General features: G+C 43.9%; 1 protein-coding gene across 1 annotated transcript; it reads left to right on the forward strand.

Annotated features, from left to right (window-relative positions):
- Positions 1-533: 533 nt before the first annotated feature.
- LOC142564816 (organic cation/carnitine transporter 2-like) lies at positions 534-23,767 on the forward strand. The gene is made up of 11 exons (XM_075675984.1): positions 534-590; positions 2,452-2,831; positions 5,950-6,053; positions 6,662-6,816; positions 9,004-9,172; positions 11,889-12,036; positions 12,527-12,618; positions 14,543-14,757; positions 17,557-17,738; positions 18,769-18,914; positions 23,636-23,767. Exons 2-11 carry the CDS (start codon positions 2,463-2,465, stop codon positions 23,709-23,711), a joined length of 1,656 nt encoding a protein of 551 aa, XP_075532099.1. The 5' UTR covers positions 534-590; positions 2,452-2,462; the 3' UTR covers positions 23,712-23,767.

Here is a 23,767-nt window from a genome sequence, read left to right on the forward strand (position 1 = left end):
GTTATTTTCTACGGAAGATGATAGTTCTCAGTGTTAAAATTTCGTTTCTTTTTTCTTTTTGAAATACACTGACATGTTCTTCAGTGGGCGACATAATGCGGCAACAATACAGCCATAGCCAATCAAGGTAGCGTCCGATCTGCTACCCTATAATAGCCGATCAAAAAAGGGGCGAGAAAACAGCGAGAGAAGGACCAATAAAGATTTCACAGACACATTTGTGCTATAGGTGCATCGCTGATACATGAAAGAGTAAGTGTGCTGATCTTTTGAAAATATTAAATCATGTGCTCAATTATGTTTACTAACCAGCAGAGGGACTAACCAGCAAAGAAACGATCAAGTTTATTTGCGTAGAGGATTCGCGGAACACTTTCTACTGTGACGCCATACTAAGCTATCCAGAGTAAGAATCTGCTCATGGATGAGAAGTAATTACTACAAAGAAAGAGGTACGTTCGCCCGGACACAACAACCGTTGTAAAGTAATCTCTGACAGTTTACGAGGCTGCTGTTATCTCCCGTATGAGAGGAGTGTGCCAGGAGATGTCCATTAGGTCACCTGAGCATTGTGAGACGGGAGGTGCGAGGTAAGTGAGAATTCTATGCGCGCCGTTTCAAATTTCTGAATGACTGCATTTGACCAACCCGCGCAAACACGTAAAGACACGGTATTGAAAATTAATGGAGAGTTTTAGGAAATATAAACAGCATCTATTGAAAGCATGTGGATTTGCCACTTAGAACATTTCGCCAATTTCTTCTCTGGAAACTTTCGGCTATCAGACAGTGCGGATGGGCACGGACCAGAAATAGCACAGCGAAAGTAGACTTGCTTTCGCTGACATACTTTTTTGGGGGAAAGCATGCACATGACTTAGCAAAGAAGGTCTATAAAATAAAAATTGTCCATTCACAAATATGTGAGTATGCCACAGAGTGCATTTGAATTTAGTTTTTAAACTAAGCAGTCCTATGTTCTAAAAGTGTACCGCTACTGTCGCGAACATTGGACGGTGTAACGCCGCTACGGAAGGAAGTAACTTCTGACAAAAGTTTGCTACCCGATCATATTTCCCAGTCTTTGAGAGTGCCTCTTATTTTAATTATGTCACAAAACAGATGAGTAGGGCAAATATGGGACTATATATACTATAATGAAACTTCATTACCATGTTAAGTTTAATTAAGCTTCACTTCCACAGTTATTCTCCACGTGCACCATTGGAGGCCTTTAAGCCATTGGTCATCTTCAATGCTTTTTGGTATCCACAATATTGTTGTGGGTTGCATGGCTGTAGTGTATAATGCTCGTCTACGTATAGCGGTCATGGAAAGCATATGCAAGCAAAGAATAGCGCTATGTTGCTGTAGAAGCCTACAAATCTGTAGTAAACATTAGAAAAATCCGAAAGGCTCTTTCAACTTTCTGTCATACTTTTGCCGCCCATGCAATCTACATAAACAATAACTTTCGGAACTGAGGGGAAATCTTGCATAATGGAAGCGTACTATAGTGGTAAGGCTTTACTGCCTGTATTCTTGGCCCCGTGGTGCATCAATACATTTCTTGCGACAAAAATCGGTGCACACAGCAGCTCGCACGACAAATTTCGACATTTCCGGAGGTACCCATAAACATGCACATGACGTGGTCACCGTATCTGAAGCACGCAGTACTTTACTCTTGTCACATGACCAGCTCACAATGAGCCTATGTCGATTCGGATTGTTAGTGCCTATTCCTCATGTACTTAATTGTTTGACTAAAATTAGAAACCTGAGCAACGTGGCGATTAGTTTACGACTAGTAGCTCACAAGCACCTGGAAAGATAATGTTGCGATGTCCTTTCGTGTACTTAAGCCTTCGCGCAGTCTTTATCAAGAAGGATACCTTCCAATTTTCCCCTAGTTTTCATCTTATCCCAGGAATTCACACAGACATTAATAATTTGATGGTACATAAAATATTGGGAAATTCTGTCACTTCTCCAGGACATTTTATTGTCCAAATGGACACACATGCACACCACATACTAATTCGAAGGCACGCACGCACGCGCACACACACTCACACACACACACACACACACACACACACACACACACACACACACACACACACACACACACACACACACACACACACACACACACACACACTGACTGTACATCCCGCAGCGCTGATACACTTGCAGCGAGTACCAGTGATGAATGCTGCGGACAAATCTGCCAAGTGACCAAAACCAACACTTCCATGGTTTCACGCTACTGAAGAGCAGTCGTGCACACATGGACGAAAACATAAACACAATGACTTTGTGATGCAACACTGACGGGCCTTTGCGTCATCCTTTTCGTTCCTTCTTGTGTCCTTGTTTGCAAGTCTCCCTTCTACTACCATGAATCCTCGCCGCCTTGCTCCGCTTACAGTGGTTCCAAACTTCCAGGTACGGGCGATATGACGGAGGTGGTCGACCTGATCGGCCACTTCGGGCCTTGGCAAGCCTGTTTCGTGGCCTACGTCACCTACCGTGGCATACTTACGGGTCTGAACAACCTCGCCTACGTGTTCCTCGTCACCGACCACGACCACTGGTGCTCGCGCCCATCTCTGCCGGACGGTCTGCTCGTAAACCTCAGCGAGACCGAATGGAAGGAACGGTTCATCCCGTTCGACCCGCAGTCCAAGTCGTACAGCCAGTGCTCATCGTACGGCTTGCTGCACAATTCCACCGGCGGCGAGCTCATTCCCGACAACAGCTCGGTGAAGAGCTGCGAAGCGTGGACGCACGACGAGCATGTGTTCGGGCACACGCTGACGAACGAGGTGAGATGGTGGCTGAGCCCTATTTCCCCAAAGGGCTCGAAGAAATGCCGCCAATGAGGAAGGTCTTCAGCGTGTGTGTTTTGAGTGACGCGTTGCAGTTTCGGTAAATGCGCAAGATAAGCATTGTTGAGCAGGCAAAAGGAAATAGCGAATGAGAACCTGTCGCAAAACCCCCCAATTTAACGTAACGAGAGACGTTTGAGAGGTTTAAGGTTTGATGAAAAAGAAAACACTTTTCTTCATTTCGATCAAATGCGGGTCTATAAGTGCGGACAAATTACAACTACTTTCCAAGAAAGCAGTACACTTCCTTTTATGTTTTAAACGACAAAGTTCTTCACTAGACCCAATAAGGTAAGGTGAACTCCAGCGCAATACGAATTGAAATTGTGGTTCCCGATAAAAAATTTCTTTCTCAAGTATTTAACGTCAAGAAGTTAAATTGACATTTAGTACTCTTCAACTCTCCAAGAGCTTAGGGACTAGACATAAGCACTTTCTAGCAATTAGCAACTTAATAAATATCACACCTCTAAATACTCCTATGTTTTCAACAATTATACCTGACTCCATGGAATCACCTCCCTGAACATACAGTGACGCAGGACTACTTGTCAGTTTCTATAAGCACCTCCGTTCAAAATATTGTTTACATGTTTTGCATTTTTAAATTGTTTCATTTGTTAATTCTTCCTCAGGTGGAGATTTGAGCAGTAGCAGTTAGGCTTCCTAGTAATTGTGGCCTATTGGGTTTGTTTACGTACTGTCAATAAGTAATCCGCATCTAATTATAGCATCTAAAAAAAGGAGGAAAACATTACACATAAAATTTTACTATAAAATAAGCCATGTGGGCAAAAAAATTACTAACGCAGACATTTGCTTTAGCAAGCAGAATAGTTTGTGTGATGACATCAAATGTCAAGTAGCACTTCTTTCTCTAATTTCTGAAGCGTCTTTTTCGGTATTGTAGGCCAATTCCACGAAACTAATCGTCATATAGCTTCGCAATGTCACTGCATTGTCTAGTGCACAGGCTTTTCTGTGTTTTTGACGAATAAGGTTAATAAACACAGCTTAATTACTTTTTAGTATTGAAGTTTACTTGTCCTGCCTGCATATGCGAGTGGAGGCAAAAACTAAAGGATTCATAGGCTGATAAGATATATGTGCTCCTAGAGGCTGGCATTCGGGCCTATGAACTTACTCTTAAACAACATGACATTGGCCCTCTAAACATTGTAAATGATGTTTAGAAGGAGCACAAGTAAACATGACCGATATTGTTCAATGTTCGAGCTCTATTTTATAAGTCATTTCCGGGAAGGCTCCCAAGTGCTTGTTTATGAAAGACGAAACGTGAAATTACCGGTTAGGCTATACAGAGGCCGCCACCGGCGTGAAATACGTGAAACAACTTGAGCTTGCTGATGGAAGCGTATGGGCACTGTGGCAGAGAAATTACGTTGCCATATACTTAGGTAACATTTAATCCCGCATTTCCAATGCTTAGAAGTTTAACGTATGGTACAGCGAGTGGGGGTTCTACGGATGTGCTTCGCTATCGTGCTCGCTTCCTATTGGTCGTAAGTCTGCCCTGGTCGAAGTTGGTGGGCCTGAATTAAGCGTGACTGTTATGCTGCCCGATTCCCTCGACGCCATTTATGGACCTTGTGCGTCATCTAACGTCTGCAAGAACATGCACATTTTCAAGCCTTAAAACTCCCGATTAGTACAGCTTTGAGTCTGAAGTGTTATGCCTACCATGAGAGAGGTACATTTTTCAAACGCGAGTTCGGTTGCTCACACGCAGACCTACTCCCGAGCTATGCCTGTATGAACGCCGAGTGAGAGGCTATATTTAGCTCCGATTGCGTCATGCCTGGCGCGACATCCGTGCCGTCTGCGCACGTGATCTATGCGTGCACGAGCCCTGGCTTGTTTTCTTTGCACAACAATACCTAAGTATGGTGCGTGAGCAGCACGGTTTCAAAGAGATAAGCGGCAATACGCAGTATCACATGTTTTTATTCCATGTGGATTTAGCGAGCGACTCCTAGGCTGACTTAACTGAAAGCTTTGCGTCAAAACATATATCTGCTGACATGCTTTGCACAATTCAGGAACGAAACAGATCTTTCCTAAAGTACGACACAGATTAGGAGGGAGGGAAAGAGAAAAGTAGAAGGCAGGGAGGTTAACCAGAATAACATCCGGTTGGCTACCCTACACTGGGGGAATGGGAAAGAGGAAACAAAGATAACAGGGAGAGAGAGAGGAGGGAAAGAAAGAAGGAAATCGCGGTGAATTCGCTGACGTGTTTGGTCCTAGAGAAATTGCATTAATAGTCACAAATGGTCGCACAAGCCCGTCGTCCTTAAGAAGCACAGATTAGATTTTAAACAAGGAGTATACGTACGAGATGTGTCCCAATTGTGGAGATGGCCTCACGTAAAAGGCTTATGGAGGAGCACCAATGCAGTTGCGTTAGTGTATTCGATGTCTAGTGACACAGTGAACGGTTTTAATGCTTTAAAAACTAAATATTCATTCACTCGCTTCGTTCTGATATCTTAATTTGATGTCAGCGGTTGCGCTCTCCCGCCACTCTATGTTGCTCTTCTACTACATTCTGCTGGAGCTTCCTACAGCTCATTTCGTGTCATGCTAACAAATTCGTTTCATTCACGGGCATGACACGCCCGTAGTGTATCAAAATAGTTTCTTCTTAGAAAAGTCAACCGTCTTTCAATGAAATGTACAAAGACCTAGACAGGCGAGGAATCAAGATAAGACTTAAAATTCTTGCGCGCCTAAATCATCCTATAAACTTGGACAAGTGACTCTGGTACTGCAAAACGAGGTCAAATGAAGCGATGCTACAAATTAAGAGCCCCTCAGTCGCTTTAATTTTTTGAAACTTACAGCAAACAAGGTCTATTTCGAAAATCAAGAACTTGTTGCAACATTCTTGGAGGATAATAAAGAAAAAAAAGAGGGAGAAGGCTCTTTGTGTTGCAGTTGAGGTGATGTCCGAGAAATTTATTATTACGCACTAAACAAAAAGAAAATCACGTCCATGCGTTCCTTCAATTAATTTTTTACTTTTTGGTTTCAGTGGAACCTCGTGTGTGAAAATACATGGAAGAGGTCACTGATACAAAGCACCTACATGGCTTGCTTGATGTTGGGCATTCTCGTCATAGGTAATCTGTCAGACAGGTATGTTTTTGTCTTGATTTGCCAAGCCTAAGAGAATTTGGCAGGTAAAGCACATTCCCGTACGTAATAAGTAACATGTGTGTGTTTTTTCTTGTGCTTAATATTGGAAAACTTGTTTGGGTTTCACGCTATTGTATTGAGTACACTTTCTGATAGACTTCGTTTAACAAGCTGATACCGAAGTGACATTTCGTCTTCAGAAAATTCTTAAACAAGAAATAGCTATGGGTACGGAATGAAAAGAAAGAGAATGCCTAACTTGTTTTCCATTATTTTTTTCTTAACGCTGGGAATGCTTTCTGAAGTTCGTGTGCTAAAGCAGTACAGCACAGCACCCCGATGTATTGAGATTCCATCTCAATATAACTATTAAGTGCAACATTGCGGCAAGCGCATAAAAAGCACGATTGACTTTCATTTATACTAAACTTAGAATAAATCAACGCAGTCTTTGATTAACGCAATTTTACTGGCATTTGATGCCGGATAACGAACTCTCTACACCTTTAAATCATATCTTGCGTGTTGTTTACAACGCGGGGGGACACCTTGTGAATATAACCTTACCACGAAATCTCTGTCATTAATTTCTTTGTTCTCTCTTTCAGATTTGGAAGGAGAATTGTGGCGGTTCTAAGCACTATCTGCCTGTGCGCTTCCTCCTTTGCACTGACGTTCAGTTCGAGCCTCAACTTCTTTCTGGTAGCCAGAGTTGGCGTGGCCGTTGCAATTTCCGGACTCCAGGTGGCCTGTTTCAGCCTGCGTATGCTCAGTTTATAACTCATTTCGTGCTGACACCGCCTGTTCTGTGGTATGCACCATGCAGTAATAGGGCGGCGCTTTCTTTGCAAACCCTCAAAGAATTAGTTAACCATTGCTGCTGCTGCTGCTGCAGTCCTACTGAGTAGTGCACGTGATTTCAACATCATATGCGCGCTCTCCAGGTTTCATTTCGCCAAAGGCGCTGCAATAAAACGGGTGTAATAGCGAACCTTATGATCATATTTCTCGTCGTAGTAATTCCCCACTCACACCACAGCTTACCGCTCTTTATCCGTCATACATCAAAAATGTCTTTCGCCCTCGTACCATTACGCCTCTCAGCCTGCATTCACATGACGTGCTGTTTGAATTTCGGCGCTGTTTTTCAACCGTGTAGTGCATAAACATTGCATCGCAATGAAGTCGCAACCGGTACGGTGCGTAAACAATGCCTTAGCTTGCACGTTGCATAGAGTAACAATAGCCGCAATTGTTCGCATCGGAGTTAGTTTTATAGCAGTTAATGGACCACTTCCCGAAAGTTTCTCTTTAAATTGATTCCAGCATGGGCGTTGGTTGCGCACAACTTTTCGGAATTAGAACGGCGCCTGTTCACTGACCTATATTGATGGGAGGTGGGTCGGAGTGAGTGCCGGACATTCTGTTCACGGTCAAGTTGAAGAGCACGCACTGCGCTTACAACAAACGCATATAGTTTTTGAATAGAGAAATTTTAAAGTGTGCTCTCCATAGTGGGGCTGCTTCACGTATTTTCCTTTTCAGCGAGTTGGTTAAACAAATAAAAAGTTGTACGCAATATGAAATCCTTAACAAAAAGAAACAAACCTTCAATAAAAGAAACAGGTAAAGAAAATGAATACCTCTGACATAATGAAAGCTCAGGCGTGCAAGCAGTAAATAAAAGATGGCTAATAAAGGAATACATGCGTAGCCTACTTTTAAAAAGTAAACAGTTTACCCTCATATGCGAAGTTCACTGGCTGCTTTGATAGTAAAAATGACAGGTTCTCTAAGGCTACGAAGTGGTGTTGACGCGCATCGCGTTTTTGGCCCTTTCATGTGCAATTTACTCTTGTGAGTAATTTACTTTCAGGACATTTTAGGGCGTCATCTGTGTTTAGAAAGAAAAAAAAACTATAGGGGCAGATTGAAGTAAAACGATCGATTTTTCTAGGGTGTTTTGCATATTTATTTAGTCTGAACAACATGGATCTGCACGTAAAATTATATGAGTGGAAGGACAAAATAATTTGCATGAAAATGAGCGCAACGTGAAGACTTGTGGGTGTTTAAGGAGCCAGACCGGCAGTATTCGTTAATGCCGATCTACTTTCTAAAATAATACTACCGAAATTAAACAAGTAAAAATCAATCTTTACGGTGTAGAGCTACCCCCACCGACCAACCAGTGGTGCTACCCTTTCAAAGGCTTTTCTAACATAATGTGCGCGCGAGACTAAATGTCGCGATATAATTAAAATCTGGAGAGACTGGAGACACATACGAAACATTTCAGACCTGTTTCTTAAGGTATTGTGATCATCACGCGTAAACTTAGTACCTGGAATTGTAACCTCGGCGTCCAAAAATCACCGCGAGTGAAATAATGGGGGTGTAATGTCAAGAACAAACAGGTGGGTTAGGAGGGCTGCTAAATATTGTTAGGTATTCCGGAATCATTTAGACCAGCTGGTGCTACTTAACTTACTTCAAAATTTATCTGCGTCCTCACTGCGTCCTGAGCGTAGTGAGGGCGCAGTGCACCCTCCAAGTGAAGTGATTATTGTTGTTCGAGAGAGCTTACCGTTAGATCTTGTAATGTAATTCTGCGGTTTTATGTGCCAAAACCACTTTCTGATTATGAGGCACGCCGTAGTGGAGGACTCCGGAAATTTAGACCACCTCGGTTTCTTTAACGTGCACCTAAATCTAAGTACACGGCTGTTTTCGCATTTCGCCCCAATCGAAATGCGGCCGCCGTGGCCGGGATTTGATTCCGCGACATTGTGCTCACCGTTAGATATTGTGTGGTGGTCGCTAAGTGAATGGAGCTGCCGGTCTAATGCCATATACGCCCGTTTGTCGCCACATTCGTTGTAAAGTAATTTCACATACGAAGAAGTGACATGCGAAGTTTTAATCGAGAAGCACTTTTTTCTCACTTCAGTGGCAGAAACAATTGGGCCGAAATTTCGGATTGCACTGAATGTGTGCTACGGCTACGGCTGGGTTACCGGAGTTCTTCTGCTGCCCTTAATCGTATGGCTTGCGCAAGACTGGAGGAAACTTCTCATCGTTCAAGCATCGTTCGCAATGCCCCTCTTATTGGCCATTCCGTGAGTACCTGTTTATTTTTATTTTCTGATGGTAGGAAAGCAAAAAGCGCTGGTTCCTGGCTGGAGCAGGATATGAAACGTTCAGACAGGTAAATCAATCTGACCCAAATCGATCTAATTGAATCAGTCTTTTCTTCAACATCAAAGGTTTACGACGTTGATGTCTGTGGTCAAAAAGCAATTGATAGACCTTGGCGACGCACACCTAACAGCATATATAATAGGGGAAAAATTGCATTTAGGCGTCCGATATGCCAGGCTATTTCTCACACGCTCAGTGTTACAGCATGGCGTCTCAAAACACCACGAAATAACTTGGTGTATCATCAGGAGCAAAAAAAGAAGAAATGGCAAGCTCCAAAAAACTGGAGGAGAGGGAATAAGAATAAATAAATATGAAAATTGAACGCGTAATTTGGAGCCTGTGTCAACGAAGCTTTCGTGAAGCTGCTGATTAAACGCCACGTTATTTTTCAACTTCTGCAACGCGTTTCGCACCATAACCTTCACGCGCCTGTGCGGCAATGCAGCAAGACGCAGAAACTCCACGCGATGCCAACCACGTGATCCACGCGACTAGGCATTATACTGCTCCCGGGATTGGACCCAACCTTTATTACGCCATCTCCGGGATCAGCTAAGCTTAGTATTGCCCTATCTCCAAGGCCGCTCAACGTTTCTCAGCCAGAAGCCAACCGAGTAGAGACGCCGAACCACGGGAAAGAAGGCACAGAAAGCCTTGTCTTGAACATCAGTCGTGCGCTTGCTCAGCACTTATTTGTTGCACCGAAAGTATTTAGGTGTCGTTTGTTTTTTCACCGCACAATGACGTAGTGAACAAGGTTGGTCACCGGTACCTCTGTGAGGGTATAGTGCAAATGGGGCTACGTGTAAGCCAGTACGTTATGTGAGCGCTTTCTTGTGCACGAGCTATTCCGCAAGTCAGCAGCAGAAGTCGCAGCCGTGGCCGGCAGAGTCCACGAGGGTTCGCCTGGATAGTTTCGTTTTAAATGTGAAAGGCAAAAGACGACAGATACGAATGGATGCGTCTGCACACACAACAGCGTTATAAAACTGCAGCAGAGCTTAAGCGGCTTGAGCGGGCCACTGGCATAGCGAGAAATGTTTTTCCGAGCGTGAGCGAAGGGCGGGACGCACTTGATCGGGGACGGGGGCGGAAGGGCGAGGGACGGGGAGAAGTACTGGCTTCGTCCCATACAAACTGCCACTGTCACAGCCGCTGCCACTGCCGCTGCCACTTTTGCTACCCCCCTGCCGCTGATGCTGCTGCGACTTTAGGATGAATGCATCACGACGTGCCATTAGGCCACATAGAAGTCTACATGCTCATATCTACAAGAAAACCATAGAACACCGGATGAAGGCGTTGCGCGTGGCCTTCAGGAGACCCAGGAGGAGGAGGGTATTTGGTTCTAAGTCAAAAGCCGACGCCACTCGAGAAACGGTACAGTTGGTGCCCACGGCTTGACCTACATTTTCCACGTCTGAGCGCAATTCCTCCCATAAAGATTGTTTCCCTGAATGAAGTAAGCACATGCTTCGTACCGTGCAGTTGCCTAAACAGCGAGCAAGGCATCCGTGCCCTGGCGCCCCGTTTCTCTTTGTGAGAATTTCAGCTGCCAGAAAGAAGAAAAACACACTAGCACTACATCATTCAGCCTTTCTGGCGGTTGAGCGCGTCAACTGCAAGAGATGCATGGATCACACCCATATATTAGTACATTATCCCCTTTAGCCATAAATTCGTTCTCTGCGTTATAGCTTTTGAGCCGCCTAAGTGTTGGCATCTTGAAATTCACGAAAAGCTTACAGCCGCAGGACGGGCTAATAATTTTTATGTAGTCAGTAAGATTTCCGAAGCTCGCAGAATGTAAACCGTATTCAAGAAGCCATGACTGGAATGTCAGGTATGAGAATATTATGTAGTTGATGTTTAGCATACTTGGAAAGCTCCAAACCACTGTCGAGCAACTTCGAAAATAATAGTTATGCTTGAGGTAAATCCGCGTGGAACACAATAAAAGAAGTAAATCCGAGTTCACGGTAACACACATTGACAATGAGAGCTAACAACCAGTCGTCTATCTTCCCTCTTTTACTAAAAATCCTCCGCATGTATTGTTTAAACTTGTAGCACAGTTCCAGTCAGGAGTGTTTAAATGTATCTACACATTTTGAATACTATTATTTCCATTACCGCTTTCTCATTTGCGCGCTTGATTGGCATGTATTCTTGTGCATACGGCATCTGAAGTGTCTAATTCGGTGCAACAATTCGTGACCAACATAGTAACAGTGTTCGAACTGCTCGGCGTAACGTTGAGGGCAATGCACGTTTAAATTTAACAAAGTGAATTCGTACCACATCAAGATACTGCTACCCCTGCCGCGTGTTGAACCCGTGAAGTTATGCTGAGCAGCATAACACCACAGCCATGCGGCTAGTAGCATATGGCGGTAACCACCTTTATGCTGCCCCACCGTGTGGTCTCTATTTGACACTCAACTCTCGTGTATTATTGCATAAATTTTATTCCCCCGTGTTTCTTTCTGTCCGTGGTGACTGGCACCAAGCGTTGCCTGTCGTTCCTCCTCGTTGCGATCAGCCTATCGGGAGTGATCGACTAATATAATCGAACGCAAAAAAGCAGTAAGGAATTGGTTACGATATGTCGTTGACGGTTTCAATTTTCAGATGGCTGTACGAGTCGCCCAGGTGGCTCGTAAGTATGGGAAAGCAAGCTGAAGCGTGCGATGCAATCCGCAAGATTGCGCGATTCAACAGGAGGCAGCTTCGGGACGTCGAGAAGGAAGTGGACAGTCTATTGAAGAGAAAACAGAACGTAAGGAAGCTATCAATACGGCGCTTCGAGTAGTCTATAAGCCTGAATAAAGGCCGGGGATGACAAAGACAGACGCAGACGAGCGCTAACTTGCAGCAAATATTGATTGAGCGAAGCATCGTGATTATTTTCACGAGGAGTTCAACAGAATATATGTGAAGATTCAACAATAGAAGCATGCGCAACTCAGCGTTACAGCATAATGGAGTTGTTCATGATTTTATTATTCGTGGATGTTTGTTTTTCGCAAATCTGGTCTATATAGCTAAGCTGTTTTCTTCAATAAAACATATTTAAAGATTAGCGCCCGTTTGTACATTTCATGGTTATCCCCGTCTTCCTTAAATGCTTCGACGCTGCTGTTTATGATATGCCAACTACCCCAATCCCAAGGCTCAATCTTCGAGGTCCAAACGTTATTTAAACCAGGCGCGACATCGCTGCGGCACCTTGAGCATGAAATTCATACAGTGCTTCCTTTTTTGTGCAGGCCGCGCAAGGTCACCAGAGCAACGTGTCAGTTTTTGGACTCTTCAAGACAAAGTACCTACGAAGAAACACTCTGGTGCTGGTCACCGTCTCGTAAGTCCAGTCAAGCTGAGTAAATTTCATTACACGGAATAAATGAATTTAGGGAGGCCAGGCAGTGCTCGATGAAAATACTGGCGTTTCTTAGTGCGTCAGGGAGAGCGAAAGGCAGCTCAGGAGAGCGGAGATGGTGTAATAACATAAGCAAATTGGTCGGCATATGATGAAATACGCAGGCGCAACACAAGGGCAGTGGGACGGACCATCGCACCGCAGTCGATATAAATTAGGCTAATAAACAATAATTCCATAGTTATATCACTAAAATGATAACCTAAGTAATACATCATTCAATGTATGGAGAGAAGGATGAAGCAATTTTCGAGTTAATGATTCGAATATTTCAACAACTAAAATGCGAGTGTGTCCTTTACTAGCGGATGTGTTAGCAATCGTTGTTGCAAGTCATCAGCTCATGCATAAAACAACGTGCTCCTACATTCAATAATACCAAAGAATTGGTCGCATTATTCCACGTTTCCACAATAACACAAGCATTGGTGCAAGTATAGAATACCGCGTGTAGCCAAATAAGTGAAATGCGGCAACAAGCCACACGACATGTTTGAACAACCAAAATCGCCTTTCCCTTGTTTGCTGCTTTGACCACCATTCATTGAAAACGCTCACCTATGGCAAAAAAAACGTCTCGGTATCCGGCAGCAGACTTTTAATAACTGTGTATGTTCCATCACGTAAGTTTTATGAAAACAGCAACTGGCTGAACAGCTTTTTGGTTGAGTTGGAGGCTCGGTTTGGGCAGGAGTTTAAAGTAAGGCCGTTCAACGTCGTAAAACGACCTAAATATTTCTTGTAGCATTGCCATTTGTTGGGCGTGTTGGTAAATTGAAAGCAAATTTAGCGCCAGCAAACAAGGACGGAAGGGAGACGACAACACAATGCGCTAACTTCGCTTAATTGAAGTTTGCGCATTGTGTTGTCGTCTCCCTTCCGTCTTTGTTGGCTGGCGCTAAATATGCTTTAAATATTTCTACCCGCATATTCCTCACAAACAAGTTTTTGACGAGCAAAACTGCCTCCGAATAGGGACGCTGTTGTCTGGACGCCTGTAGTTTAACTTGGCACGCAAATTGGAACGGGCTGTTTGGCCCGGAATGCAGGACTTCTGTGGGTCGTGGGACTAGGTGCGCAAAATCTGCTTACTGCTGGCATTTTTGTGTGATGATGTACACGATTTGTCATTCGCGAAAAATGACGCTTTCCCATAAAAAAAAGCTATAAAAAAGAATATTTGTATCACCATCAATGTTGTTATTATTAACCGAGGGTCCCACTACAGTTCTTTCACTTTGGGACCCTCGTCTGTATATTTCTCATGTAATTACTTCTTTTTTTGGAACGAATAAATCTGAATCTGAAAAAAAGGGCGCTGGGGTTTCAACCCCGTAACCTGTGTTGGCTGAAAAAATAGTGGCTTCAAATGGCTGCAAAAGACGTCCGACTCCGCGTGTAGTAATTGAATGCAAGGATATGCACAAGAACAGAACCGGAAGGAATGTTTGAATTCTAGAAACGCTCGAGTGCAAAGCTAATGAAATCCCTAAATATTTGGGGGTGAAAATCAACAAAACACGATTGGAGCATCCGTGAAAACAAAAGCATGGGAGAACTAGGGACCGGAAGTCGTAATGATGTGTAATCTTAAAAAATAAAGTTGAGGCAGGTAATGTGGCACATTCAATACTAGATGCAGTATTACCTATTTAGCCTGCGCAATCTAGTAGACTACTCCGATTCAAAGGGAAAGCTATGAGCAGCAATCATCATAACTACCCTCATTAGGTTTGCGTTCATTATTTTGTCCCCCATAATTATCACCTCCTTCCATGACTTAGTTTCAACGATTTCATATGAACGCGACCGAGGAAGCCGCTCAGTCGAATCTGGTCCCTTTCAGCTTCCTGTCCTACATAGTGTACTACGGATACGCGAGGACTGCCACTACGCTCGGCGGAAACCCTTACCTGAACTTTGGCATCGCCGCTGGCCTGGAGTGCGCGGGCTACACTGTGTCCCTCGTCACCACCAAATACCTCAAGCGAATTCCCACCATGATTTCGAGCTACGCATTCTTCACTCTCACCCTGCTCATCACGGCATTTACGCCTAAAGGTGGGTGCCCACTGGCGTCTCCTCACGCCTACTTCCACACACACACGCTTATACTCACGCTTACCCCGAACGAACAGATGTCCGCTCAAGTTGAAACGTCCGCTCACACTCATATGTACTCGCGAGTTTGAAATGAATACATGAACCAGCACGAGGGAGAATGGGTCAGTGCGCTCATTTTACTGAGCGTGTGGAGCTCTGGCTTCGCGGTTCTGATAAGGATATCTAGTCTGTATTCAAAAACATGGAACTTACAGAAGTACACCTACCAGCCTCCTTTTTTTCTAGTCTAGAGAAATTAGGAGATCTGGCGCTTACGCGCGCTTTGCTTCACTCAACTATAGAGTTTAGCTTTTTGTACTTCGTAGTAATTAAAACCCCGCACCGTTATTGTGGGAGCACATCTATTCGGGAAAGTTAAAGCAAAGCACTCGGACTTTTGATTATCCCTACTGCACTTTCCTACGCGTTTATCTGTCTTCTCTAACGATTCCCCACTGTATGGTTGCGAAACGGATGATTCGGGGATTTGCTGGATTTCGCAGTTTATAGAGAAAAAATTACATGTTATTTCAATAAAATCGGCTATTCTGCCCAAAAATAACTAGAAGTAGGAAGCACTGCTAGGTACTATTCGTTACAGGTTGTCGAAATGAAGCGTTTTTTCCCTCTCTTTCTCCTTCAAGGTAACGTCAAGGTTTAACAAACGCTTTGTTCACACTACTTCAAGAAATAGGCTTACCTTAGAAGCCCTACGGTATTTATGTCAACACCGTCACCTTTGGCTCACCTGAACACAGGAGGGCCACAAATTTCCTCGCCTATTTTTATTTTCCAACAATCCTCTTCCTAGAAGATTTCTACCATAGATCCTCTTTCCTACGCAGAGTAGCATGGGGTCAGCTACGTACACACTGGGAGACCCCTAGCAATTAAATTCTAGAGCTTTCTTTCTCTTACCACGATGTTTAGCTTTCTGTTAACCGCTAATCAATCAAATTTATTTTCACATAAACAAGAGAAGCAATATTACATAGCCCAAAACTCATTCTAGAGTTGCGGGAAGGGTTGATATAATTATTACATTATAGTAACAGAACAATAAAAGGTAGGTAATGTCAGTGACACAAGACATGTATTTAAATCAACTTCAATGCAAGAATCACAGCAATAATAAGTTATTGAGCACTGAGGTAGCTTTATGAGAACGAAAAGGTACTGTTATAGTTTAGTTTAAAAAAAAGGAACGGTATTTTGGTTCTTTATGTTTTTCAGGGAGTAAATTCCACTGTTTCGTTGTAGAGAAATGAAAATATTCCCTAGTTTGTTCGAATAGCTGGGACCTCAAGCTGCGCTTATGATGACCGAGTATTTCGTCGGACTACGTGAGGCTGCAATATGATGTCCGTACAGCGTATTATGTAGCGACGCATCTTAAGCAATGATTTTCCTACGTTCCGCAATTTGCTTTACTGGTAGGATGTTAATGAAGAAACAAAGCGAAATGGGCAGAGTCACGCTTACCTAGAAACAGGGTAATGTGTAGGGCCTTGTTTCTGGGTGAAATGCAAGGTAGCGTGGAAGGGTTAATTTAATGGTATGCAGCAATGGCGTCAGTTATGTGGCAACGAATGAAGCAATGATAAAAGAATAGCAGGGTTATGAGCGATGACAAATGTCGCAAATTGTGTTGTATCGGCGTGCTTTTGTATAATTTTTAAGCACTTCTTCCCATGTCAGTTCTATGATAGTCTGCTGTCTAACGTTCTACCAAGAAACTTAGTTGAATGTACACGCTGTAACAAGTAATTATTAAATATGTAAGGTGGGTCTGAATTTAAGACGCGAAACGAGCAACTACTTTTCGACTTGTTAGGGACTAATTCGTTTGCGGAAAGCCACAAGGAAAGCTGTTGCAATGTTCTCTCTGCGGTTGCACACAGTTGTTCCTTTTCAGCTGTAATGAATATGTTAGTATCGTCAGCGTATAACACGCAGTCTTCGGACAGATACGATCGAAGATCAGTTATGCATACTAAGAATCAGAATGGTTCCAAGATCCAAACCCGTAGGCGACAAACTAGGATTTCGCACCTCTCGCCCTCAATGCTGAAGTCCGCTAAACTATCATGACGAGCAGCTTTTGCACACAAACTAGAAACATGCCGGAGCATTGATAAACGCAAGCTGAAGTGTCAGTATATACGGACACATCCGATCCCACATGCACACAGGGCCAGCGCTGTGTTGTAGGTATGCCTACTGTATCTCTATTTTCGTGCTGTTTCACCGTGAATCTCTTACAGCAACTAAAGGCCATTCTTTGTCGGGTCTTCTCCACTTTTATAATTGTCCACAGGATGCCAAACTAGCTCCTGTCTCTGCAGCAGCTCATCTATTTTTTCCGGCCGAACCGGAGAAGTAATGATAAGAAGAAGCAATGTGAATGTATGAAAGGCTAGTCCTTAGACCTTGCAGAGACTTCTATGGGGCAGCGAATACATCAATTTCTTCACAAACTATTGTTTCTACGCAAAAAATTCAACACTTCTTCTGCCCTCGGAGTCCTCAACATTAGCGCTGCAGTCCCTATGTGTACGTAGGCGTGCTGAATTCCCCACCTCAGGTGCTCTTTGCGTTCGTGTTTTAGAATTTAGGAATCAGAAAAAATAAAGCACTTCGGCACTTGTTTCTATCTCACAGCTTGTAGAAGTCCTGGATGTTCGTGTTCTGAACTTCCGCCCTTTGTCTCGTTATCGGAAGGTAACATCAGGGTACGTCACTTGTTTTTGTACGCAGAGTATCTAGCCCTGCGAACGACTATCCGCATGGCCGGCTGGTTCACGTACACATTGGGCTACACCACTCAGTTTGTGTTCATCAACGAAATGTTCCCCACCGTCGCTCGAAGCGGGGGCTTCGGGCTGTGCACAACTGTCGGCCGCTTGGGGGCAGCAATTGAACCTTGGATCAACGTCTTCGTAAGTACGCTCATCCTGTGGCTTTCTTTCTTTGTAATGATTTATTGTATCAGAATGGTCTAAACCGACCGAACTAATAAAAGCACATGTCATCGCACATAAACTATGTACGAGTTAAACGTAACTGCGAAAAACGTTTTGGCATTAGGTTGAATAGCCTGATAAATTTTCAGTGCCAAGTTCGTAGAATGTATATTGTATAGAATCCACACAATGTTCGATTTACTTTCTTAATTAAGGGACAATAGAAAACCTGGTCAGGAAACATTTTCATATGATTGCGAGTGCTCCAATGGCACTGCAAGCATGATTCTCGATAATATAAGTATGCTTAGGGCCAACAACGTGTATTCATAATTATAACTTTAGCGCTGGCAAAGAAACTACGTTTGTAGTTATACTTGTACAAAAAAGTATTCTAAAGTACTTTATATTGGACTCTATTTTATCAACGAACGGGTCAACGCTACGACAAGCTGGGCTTAGTAGGCTTATGCCAGTGTAGGCAATATACATTATTAGGCTTAGACCATACAAAATGAATATCCTACCTACTTTCGGCACGACGTCTTTGTTTCCACAGGCTCGACACGGCTGGCATTGCATGTGTTCTTGTGGTTCAAAAATTACCTGTTCTGATTTGATAGCGTCAAAGAAATTTTCATAAGAAAGGCTCTAAAAATTCAGGATGTCATTTGGCGAAGGCGCTAAGTTAAATATAAATAAAGAGACCGTGAGTCACAGAGGACGTGGACGCTTGAAGTGCACGTGGACGTCAAGCACTTTAAGGACGCCGGAGGAACGCTACGTAGGTTCGCCCCGCAGTCTATACAAAGTAAGTTTAGGGACAGCACGCTTGAGAAATTTTAAGGAAGCATCGCGATTGGTGTAAAGCGCCCAATCCGCCATTCTGATTGCCAGATATTCGTTGTCTTTTGTTGTGAGGTTATTTCTGCAGGTAAAAGTCCCGCCTGGTATCGTCAATTGTTTGCAATGGTAATTTGAATTATGATTTTGTTATTCCTTTCAGTTGATGTCGTGGGGTGAAAAGACTGTCCTTATTTTGTACTCGGCGATGCTTTTTGTTATATCCGCTGCGATGATTTTGCTGCCGGAAACCTTTGGCAGCCCTTTGCCCGACACTCTCGAAGAAGGCGAGCTCTATTCAGCACTCAAGTAAGTTCCCATGGTTTATTATTTTTCGCTGGCTGAGACCGAGACAAGAAGTTAAAACAAAGAAGTCATAATGGCCAGACGGATCGTATAAAAAGATATAGTGCTTGATCTAAGGCCCGGCTATTGATCCCGCAACATGTTTTTGTGTGTGAATGCTGAAGCACGGGACTAAATCATGGACCTATATTTCAAAAGCACTGTGGTGGAGTAAACAGCCGAGGAGTAAACCCAGCAGTCATCGCGCTTTTTTCCTTTGTTTGCCTGGGTACGTTCACGTTGCCAATATCAACAATTTAGCCACTTGCGCATTGTTCGGCATTTCTCGCAGTTTTCATTAGACTCACTTTCAGTTAAGGGGTTTTACCTAGGAAAGCCAGAATCTGATTATGCGGCACGCCATACTGGGGTACACCGGAATAATTTCGACCACCTGAGGTTCATTAACATGCTCCTACATCTCAGTACACGGGTGTTTTCGCATTTCGAGTGCATCGAAATGCGGACGCCGTGGTCGGGATATGATATGGCGACCTCGCGCTCATCAGCCCAGCACCATAGCCACTAAGCAACCAAGGCGGGTATCATTAGACGCGCTGTTTTAGCTTCGCCGCTATCACTTAGCTGCTGGACCTATTCTCTCAAATTTCTATTAGCTTATGAGGTGCACGCCATGATCTCTTCGGTAATTGAGCCAATCAGACTTCGCACTTCGATTCGGCGCCGAAGTATTGAAATTGAAAATTTGCACAACAGCTTCCGCCTTGGTGCCTGATTGTACAAAGATAGTTTAGTTGATCTGCCGGCCTAGTTTACGCAAGTCGTACCGCGTCAACTCGAGATATAAGCTGATTTCCATAAGCTTACCCCCCCCCCCCAATTCTTTGTAACGTAAAATACTCGGTCAGTTTCTACAAAGTTCTGAATAACCGCATGCGTGGGTTATGTCAAAGGGCAAGGCTTTCGATATAACACATCTCATTAATTGATTGATTTGAATGAAATAATAAATGTTTACGTCTATTGTAAGCACGAGGAGCAGTGTTCAATGATTAAAGTATGGTAACATGAGGTATACGGAAGCACTCCGGCCATAAAGCCCTTAGAGCGAACCTTCTTATGCAGTGAACAGCAACATAAAATATTCACGCAGAAACTCCCCTGCGTAAATCTAAGCATCTAAGTATGCGTAAGCATTGTACCACTTGTTCGTCTCGAAGCAGCCTCGTGTCGTCCTCAATATTGTCAAACTTGATACAACCGGTAAACGTCAGCGCTGCGGCAACACGAAGGTGACTTGATGAGGCAAGCAAACTACTGCAGGTGGCGGTGCCAAGTGCACTGATGACGTCCCGGTCATTACAAGCTGGCATCTCTCTTTAGCGCCTTATCAATCCGCGTCGAACTATTATGCGTCGCGCTCACCTTATCTTGAACATGGCCTCCTCTAAATGGGGTGTTTCGTAAATTGTTTTATTTATGTGTTTATGGAGGACGAGAGGATGCTGTTCGTATTTCTTTTCAGGTGCCGAGGTCTTTCTAGGGCGCTGTTTGTAAAGAACGTTTAGTAAAGAGAGTAAAACTATTTTGCACTATTAAATGTGTTGGCTTGTCCCATGGTAAGACACCTCCGTGTGATAAGAAAAGGCGTAGTGTAAAAACTGTGTTACCACTCTGACGGCCCTTCGCGCACAAAACTAGCTGAGGAGAGAATTGGAGGGCGATAGCTTTCAAGGCACATTTGACGAACTTTTTGAGTCGTCTGTCAGAGCTATCGCCATTTGCACTCGCCAGAAAAGGTCGGCAAAGAAGATGCCTCGATTGGCTCTCGTCAGTGATTTGATCTCTACCCTTAAACGCGAGGATGTTAGGGCTTGGGAAAACCAAACACTCTTTATACATGCATAAAGGTGTTCAAATATTGTGTGTCAGTGCTCAAGGGCTATTACAAAATTTCCACAGTGTCCCGAAAGGCATTGATTTTAGGCTGCATATAGTATGCAGGTTTGTACAATTTGGTACCCTGTTAGGGAGTCTAGTAAATGATGATGTCAACACACGCTTGCGCGCCAGCACTGAAGGATTCTGATGCGTGTTTTCACAAAGCAAAGCGGCTGGTCGCCGGCTTGAGCGTAAACCAGACAGCCGTGCCAACAACTTCCTTGCAGCAACGGAAAGCGATTATGGCCCAAGTGATAAGTGACAGACGCGTCGCAAACGCTGATGGAAAGTCGGTTGTTTGCCGCTTCGGGTCCAACACGAGTGTCGTTAGTTCAAAACACGTTTTGAAGCTTTGAGTCTTTGACCTAGACGTGGTCTTGCTGCGACGTTTATCTATGTTTATTGTGCGCATGTGTGACAAGGTGACATCTATAGGAGGACCTTCCCAATATTAAAGTTTTGAATAGCGCTTATACGTCTTTGTGTGTTCTTTAAACTAAAATTAAATTATGGGGTTTTACGTTCCAAAACCACGGTCTGATTATGAGGCACGCCGTAGTGCCGGACTCCGTAAATTGTGACCACCTGGGATTCTTTAACGTGCACATAAATCTAAGTACACGGGTGTTTTCGCATTTCGCCCTCATCGAAATGTGGCCGCCATGACCGGGATTCGATTCCACAACTTCGTGCTGAAGCAGCCCAACACCATAGCCGCTAAGCAACTGCGGAGGGTTGTTTTCTTTCGGTGTGCGCTGTCGTTTCGTGGCACTAAGCTTTCTCGTCAGCATTTGACAGCCCTGCTGCATGAAGTCCGGTGCGAGGAGTCTCGTAAGCACAGGCTCTATGGAAAGGGCAACGATACGAAAATATTTTGGTAATAACTTTGCACCTATACACATGATTTCAAACGTCGGGTTTGTAAATTTAATCAGAGAATTATGCCTGCCTTGGAAAACGAACCCTGAGTTCTTGTGAGCTGTGCGAAAGCTATGCCATGCCATAGCACATGCCAAATGTGATACGGCCGTTGCGTGCGAGATCCCCGGCCATGCGGCCAATCGTAGGTGGAAGAGACAAGCCGCCGTATTAATGAAGAACGCAGGGAATATCTTATAAATTTAAATAATAATGAACTGGCCCACCAGCATGCACGTGCAACACTGTAAGTGTCAGTCCCGGCTTCGTAATGTAAGTATTCATGGCAGGAGGAATATTCGCGTGAAAATAGTATTGTTTTCACGTGGGCTAATTTCACGTGAAAAGAGAAAATCGAAGCCTATCACAAAAAATATATATATACAGCGCAGTATACGAAATCCGCGAAGACAACTACATAGCTGCGAAATGAAACTTTTGGGATGATGGTTTTCCAGACAGATGAGAATGATGCGTGCTGCACACGCGACAAGGCGTATACTTAGCATTGGGTGTTCAACCGAAATAAATTGATTAGAAGTGCTTCCTGCGCCGTCGTGATTCTTTTTTTTCTTATCCATGCTTAGCGTGCTTCATTTCTAAGGCAATTATATCGCGCAGCACCTAGACGCTAAATACTATTTACAAACTTGGGTTGTATCTTCGTCCCAGAGACAATAATCACCATCTGTATTGCCTATCTTTACTTTCTCGAAGACTCTGCGTTCGCTACTTTCCTATCATGTTTGCTGTCTTACGTTGATAACGCGCATGCCCTCCGCGACCTCAACGTACCGCGCATGCGCGTTACAGAAAGGAAAAAGAACACTCAAAGTAAAGGACAATCATTGTTGTGGTGCAAATACTCTTTATGGTGCCCACAATAAGCCAACAAGTTCGTCTGAAGTATCCTGAGATGCTCAGGGCTGTCTAAGCAACATGAATTTTTCATTGTGCATTGAGAAAACCGCCGTCCTGGAAATGTTTGTTTTGTATCAATGTGTGAATGGCAGTCTGTTGCCTGTTCGGCGTGAAATTAGCAAAGAAATAGTGACAGCTTTCAAGTTACGGGGTTTAACGTCGGTAAGCAACAGAAGGGCTACGAGGATCACCACAGCCTCCCCTTTACTATTTACTACCTTTCCAGGTTTCAAACTTCGCCTATCTCTAACTAAACGAGTTAATTTATACTTCGCCGTCATCAGAATGCGACGGCATATCGAACCGATGACCTTGTGCCTACTAAAAACTACTAAGCTGATAAGGCATATCATGCAGTTATTCGAATAACTTCAGCGAGGGAACTGGAAGCAAGGCTCTACTTAATCCTGGTGAAATGCCATCATTTTGTCTCGTGAGCAATGGTAGGAGAATTTTCTTTTTGGAGAAGGGAGAGCGAGGTTTACCTGTTGAGATAGCAACCAAACGTTTCTAAATGGACGTCTGCTTACAATAGGCTCTTTTAAACTAATAATATTTGGGGTTTTACGTGCCAAAACCACTTTCTGATTATGAGGCACGCCGTAGTGGAGGACTCCGGAAATTTTGACCACCTGGGGTTCTTTAACGTGCACCTAAATCTAAGCACACGGGTGTTTTCGCATTTCGCCCCCATCGAAATGCGGCCGCCGTGGCCGGGATTCGATCCCGCGACCTCGTGCTCAGCAGCCCAACACCTTAGAGGCTCTTTTAAACCTCACTGTGCAGAAAGTGGAAGTGGTGAGGTACTCTGGCAATCTCAATCTGGCCGTGAAAGGCAAAAAAAGTTACAAAACCATTTGAATGCAACGTTGGCGCTTACATTTTTTTATCATGGCGATGCTGTTGCATATGTGCTCATTGCGCTTGCTGTTCTTTGTTTCAAGGTTATCGAAGAAAACGAAAGCCGCAAGAAGAAGCACAGATTCCTACAGCGTTGTGGAAAGAGAGGACCGGGAGTAGGGGAACAAGATCTGAGCTGGCGTATACTTAAGGGAAATAAACGGTTACAATCAACC

The sequence above is a fragment of the Dermacentor variabilis genome, chromosome 11 (genome assembly GCF_050947875.1).
Source record: "Dermacentor variabilis isolate Ectoservices chromosome 11, ASM5094787v1, whole genome shotgun sequence".
Lineage (NCBI taxonomy): Eukaryota > Metazoa > Arthropoda > Arachnida > Ixodida > Ixodidae > Dermacentor > Dermacentor variabilis.